The 4,871-nt window shown below is 43.5% G+C and overlaps 1 protein-coding gene and 1 long non-coding RNA gene across 2 annotated transcripts; both read left to right on the top strand.

Annotated features, from left to right (window-relative positions):
• Positions 1-78: 78 nt before the first annotated feature.
• LOC124030732 (verrucotoxin subunit beta-like) lies at positions 79-2,224 on the top strand. The gene is made up of 2 exons (XM_046341944.1): positions 79-602; positions 701-2,224. The coding sequence occupies exons 1-2, from the start codon at positions 503-505 to the stop codon at positions 1,906-1,908; spliced, it is 1,308 nt and encodes a 435-aa protein (XP_046197900.1). The 5' UTR covers positions 79-502; the 3' UTR covers positions 1,909-2,224.
• Positions 2,225-3,478: 1,254 nt separating this feature from the next.
• LOC124030733 lies at positions 3,479-4,653 on the top strand. The gene is made up of 2 exons (XR_006838019.1): positions 3,479-3,755; positions 4,564-4,653. It is a non-coding gene; the product is annotated as an uncharacterized LOC124030733 (long non-coding RNA).
• Positions 4,654-4,871: the final 218 nt, after the last annotated feature.

Below are 4,871 nucleotides of genomic sequence, written 5' to 3'. Positions count from 1 at the left end.
TAGTGATGCATCAAGTTATTCATGCATCAGGTTCATCATGTTATTCTGTTTGTTTTATTCTGACCACCAGTGGTTCATCATGTTATTCTGTTTGTTTTATTCTGACCACCAGTGGTTCATCATGTTATGCTGTTTGTTTTATTCTAACCACCAGTGGTTCATCATGTTATGCTGTTTGTTTTATTCTGACCACCAGTGGTTCATCATGTTATTCTGTTTGTTTTATTCTGACCACCAGTGGTTCATCATGTTATTCTGTTTGTTTTATTCTGACCACCAGTGGTTCATCATGTTATGCTGTTTGTTTTATTCTGACCACCAGTGGTTCATCATGTTATGCTGTTTGTTTTATTCTGACCACCAGTGGTTCATCATGTTATGCTGTTTGTTTTATTCTGACCACCAGTGGTTCATCATGTTATGCTGTTTGTTTTATTCTGACCACCAGTGGTTCATCATGTTATGCTGTTTGTTTTATTCTGACCACCAGTGACTTCCTACTATGGATCCTTGCTCAAACCAAACTTTGACTCTAGCAGCACTGGGACGGCCCTTCTCCCTGGGAATGCTGTATGACTGTCGCAATGATCACCTCATTCCAGGTAGCACACTTGCTCATTACTCAGTCAGTCAGTCAGTCAGTCATACCCACACACAATAAAATAACTGTTAGTGTTTGTTTTGTCTCCTCTGATTACAGGCCTGACGCTGTGGGATGAGGAAGCACTCAGAAGGAACATCATTACAACAGACAAGCCTTTCACCGACTTCAAAGTCATCACATCTGACTCTACAGCTGACAAGTTCTCTGTGTTAAATGTAAACGGCTCTCTCAAAACAAGCTGTTTGGCAGGGCTGGTTAAGGTGGAGGGATCAGCAAAGTATTTGAAAGATGTTAAAGAGTCTCAGAATCAGGCGAGAGTCACACTTTGTTACACCACTACTAAGAAAAACAGTCAACTGTCCATGAACCACCTTGGGCAGGAACACATAAGGTACAAGGAGGTTTTTAGCCAAGGCATAGCTACACATGTGGTCACAGGTATACTTTATGGAGCAAATGCTTTCTTTGTGTTTGACCGTGAGGTCTCAAGTGACGAGGACCGTCAAGACGTTGAGGGAAACTTGAAAGTGATGTTTAATAGCATTCCCTTTGTTTCTTTTGAGGGTGAGGTTGCTTTAGACATGAAGAACACTTCTGAAACTAAAACTGAGAAGTTCGCTTGTAGATTCCATGGGGACGTTCTCCTGGAAAACAATCCTGTATCTTTTCAAGATGCAATGGACACCTACAAAACCTTGCCTCAGAAGGTAGGTGAGGGGGTTCCTGTGCAAGTGAATCTACTTCCGTTAAAAGCCTTGGACCCTACTGCCGCCCAGATGGTTCGTCAGATCAGTGGAAGCTTAGTTGACCAATGGCAGACTGCGCTGGAAGACCTCAGTGAGCTGGAGATGAGATGCAACGATGCAATGAGAAGCAAGCCAGTAAAATACTTCAAGGAAATTGATGCCAAAGTGAAAACCTTAAAAAACCTGTGTTTCACAGAGCATTTGAAGACTACTTTGGCAGACCTCCTTCCGTCTATTAGAGGGGGAGAAAAGGAAGAGAGGGTGTTGTCCGACTTCTTGAAAAAGCAGCAAGAGTTCCGTTTCAACAGCAACATCCTCAGTGAATGTCTGGATCGCATTGAGAGAGAGATCAATGTGGTTGATCGATTCCTAAGCATGATTACAGAGGACTACAGTCAGACGTGTTCCACCAAGATAGTCACATCAAAGAGGGAACTTGACAAAGAGGTTTTGAACTCAAAAGTGAAGCGTGTTGTATGTTTCACTTTCACCTCTCTGGGGTGTGAGGACCCTGTCCTGTCAGCTTTGGATTCCCCTCTGAGAACTCACAAGCCTTAGTGCCAGTTAAACCTGATCTGACAAGATGGTACCATTCTGATAATGTATTTGATGACATGGACAAGCAAGCTGGACTTTTCAAAGATTTTGCCGAAGCTAACAAAGAGGCCACACAAACACGTTTCCTCTTGGCCTCCATTCCCAACAAGGAACAAGAAGGAGCCAGCATTTACCTTTATGAGAACGGATCCAAAAGAAACGAGCATTGGGAGCCTCCATCTAAACCTGAGAAGCCAACAGCACGTGACAGAACTCACAACAGTGTGACGCTGGAGCTCCTCCCTCCTGATAGTGGAGCCCACTGACGTCACCCACTACCTGATAGAATACTGTATTGATGAGAAAGATGGATGGAGCAGCGACAAGACGTCTGAATCTGACGCAGCCTGCACGGCGTCTGCTGCTTCCCAGTACAGGGTACAGGAAGTTCAAATACAGAGCCGTGTTCAGCCGGCCTTGGTCCAGACAGCGAGGTTAGTGACATCATCAAACCTTGCCTTCCTGCCTCCCGGTGAGCCTGAAATCAAAGCCTACTCCTCTGTGAGCTCAGCAGTGCATCCCAACGTTCATCCCCGTCTGTGATTGGACGAAGGGGGTCAAGATTCAGAACTATGGAGAACACAAAGAGGGTTTACCCACAGAGAAGAGTGAGGAGGAGCAGAAGTGGATGAAGGGACTTCCAAAAAGACAACGTCTTTGTCATTGCGGACTGCAGTCCCTCACAAAGTACACAGTGAGAGTCAGATCCCACTGTGGTGAAGCTGGAATCAGTGCGGGAGCACACCAGTCATCACCGCCACTCTCTCAAAGACCACACGATTGGCTGACGGTATAAAAGAAAAGAGGAACTGAAGCACTCTGGCTCGCCGTCTGTTTGCGAGATCCCCATGGAAACGATAGCCGGTGGATGAAGTAGCCAGGCTCAGGTTTGGAGAGCAGAGTTCCAGGACCAGGAGTGATAATCTATCTGTGGGAGACAAAGACCAGGTAATGGAGCTGATGATTAACTAAACATCCTGGGAGTTCAGTGGAGAATGGGTTCCGCTTCAAGCTACCCCAAGATGACGAGGATCTATAATGATATATGAAATCAATTACTAGGATGGGATTCCAGATCCTTCTCTCTCACCATTATCTATGATAAACAAGACGAGTGTAGTTCATTAGATTTGGACCAGATCAGGGTCGTAATGCTCTGTGCTCTGTGTGCGATGCGGCTGAGTTTAGGATCTAGACCGTGAAGATTGTAAAGAAATGAAGAGATGGGAGAAGAGAAGGAAGATGCTGAACTCGTTGACACATGCAGATGGAGGGCAGCTCTTTCAAGACATCGACCCTGGAGGACATTCCAGTTCATCAAGTTCAATCTGTCACGCTTACAGACCATGCCAGGAGAAGCCATGAGGATGATGATGATGATGGTGATGATGACGATGATGACGATGATGATGGTGGTGATGATGGTGATGATGACGATGATGATGGTGATGATGATGGTGATGATGACGATGATGATAGTGATGGTGATGATGATGATAGTGATGATGATGATGATGATGATGAGTGATGATGATGATGATGATGATGATGATGATGATGATGATGATGATGATGATGATGAAGAAGAAGAAGCTGATAATGATGATGATGACAATGATTATGACCATCATCAGTTTGAGAAGATGTTCTGGGATGCAGATATGGGGAGTATGAAGAGGTTTTTCAAGACCTTGTTGAAAATGAAAAAAAAAAAAAGAGTCAATATTCCCTCCTTCCTTCCTGAGCTCCAGGACATATCATGTGTTTTATAGTGATAGTCTGTTCTACAACTCCTTCCTGAGCTCCAGGTCATATCATGTGTTTTATAGTGATAGTCTGTCTGTTCTACAACTCTCCCTGAGCTCCAGGACATATCATGTGTTTTATAGTGATAGCCTGTTCTACAACTCCTTCCCTGAGCTCCAGGTCATATCATGTGTTTATAGTGATAGTCTGTTCTACAACTCCTTCCTGAGCTCCAGGACATATCATGTGTTTTATAGTGATAGTCTGTTCTACAACCTCTTCCTGAGCTCCAGGTCATCATGTGTTTTATAGTGATAGTCTGTCTGTTCTACAACTCCTTCCTGAGCTCCAGGACATATCATGTTTTATAGTGATAGTCTGTCTTACAACTCCTTCCTGAGCTCCAGGTCATATCATGTGTTTTATAGTGATAGTCTGTCTGTTCTACAACTCCTTCCTGAGCTCCAGGACATATCATGTGTTTTATAGTGATAGTCTGTTCTACAACTCCTTCGAGCTCCAGGACATATCATGTGTTTTATAGTGATAGTCTGTTCTACAACTCCTTCCTGAGCTCCAGGTCATATCATGTGTTTTATAGTGATAGTCTGTTCTACAACTCCTTCCTGAGCTCAGGACATATCATGTGTTTTATAGTGATAGTCTGTTCTACAACTCCTTCCTGAGCTCCAGGTCATATCATGTGTTTTATAGTGATAGTCTGTTCTATAACTCCCTTCCTGAGCTCCAGGACATATCATGTGTTTTATAGTGATAGTCTGTCTGTTCTACAACTCCTTCCTGAGCTCCAGGACATATCATGTGTTTTTATAGTGATAGTCTGTCTGTTCTACTCAGCCTGAGCTCCAGGACATATCATGTGTTTTATAGTGATAGTCTGTTCTACAACTCCTTCCTGAGCTCCAGGACATATCATGTGTTTTATAGTGATAGTCTGTTGTTCTACAACTCCTTCCTGAGCTCCAGGACATATCTATGTGTTTTATAGTGATAGTCTGTTCTACAACTCCTTCCTGAGTTCTAGGTCATATCATGTGTTTTTATAGTGATAGTCTGTTCTACAACTCCTTTCCTGAGCTCCAGGACATATCATATGTTTTATAGTGATAGTCTGTTCTACAACTCCTTCCTGAGCTCCAGGACATATCATGTGTTTA

This window comes from Oncorhynchus gorbuscha, unplaced genomic scaffold (genome assembly GCF_021184085.1).
Source record: "Oncorhynchus gorbuscha isolate QuinsamMale2020 ecotype Even-year unplaced genomic scaffold, OgorEven_v1.0 Un_scaffold_14619, whole genome shotgun sequence".
NCBI classification, from domain to species: Eukaryota; Metazoa; Chordata; class Actinopteri; order Salmoniformes; family Salmonidae; genus Oncorhynchus; species Oncorhynchus gorbuscha.
The sequence above is the reverse complement of the archived record's forward strand: the minus strand, read 5'-3'. Positions and strand labels throughout refer to the sequence as shown.

What these genes read in the sequence shown, in the direction of transcription:
- LOC124030732 (XM_046341944.1), top strand. Translation starts at nt 503, where the DNA reads ATGGATCCTTGCTCAAACCAAACTTTGACTCTAGCAGCACTGGGACGG. An exon ending in CAATGATCACCTCATTCCAG is followed by an intron (nt 603 to 700) that starts GTAGCACACTTG and finishes CTCTGATTACAG; the next exon opens with GCCTGACGCTGTGGGATGAG.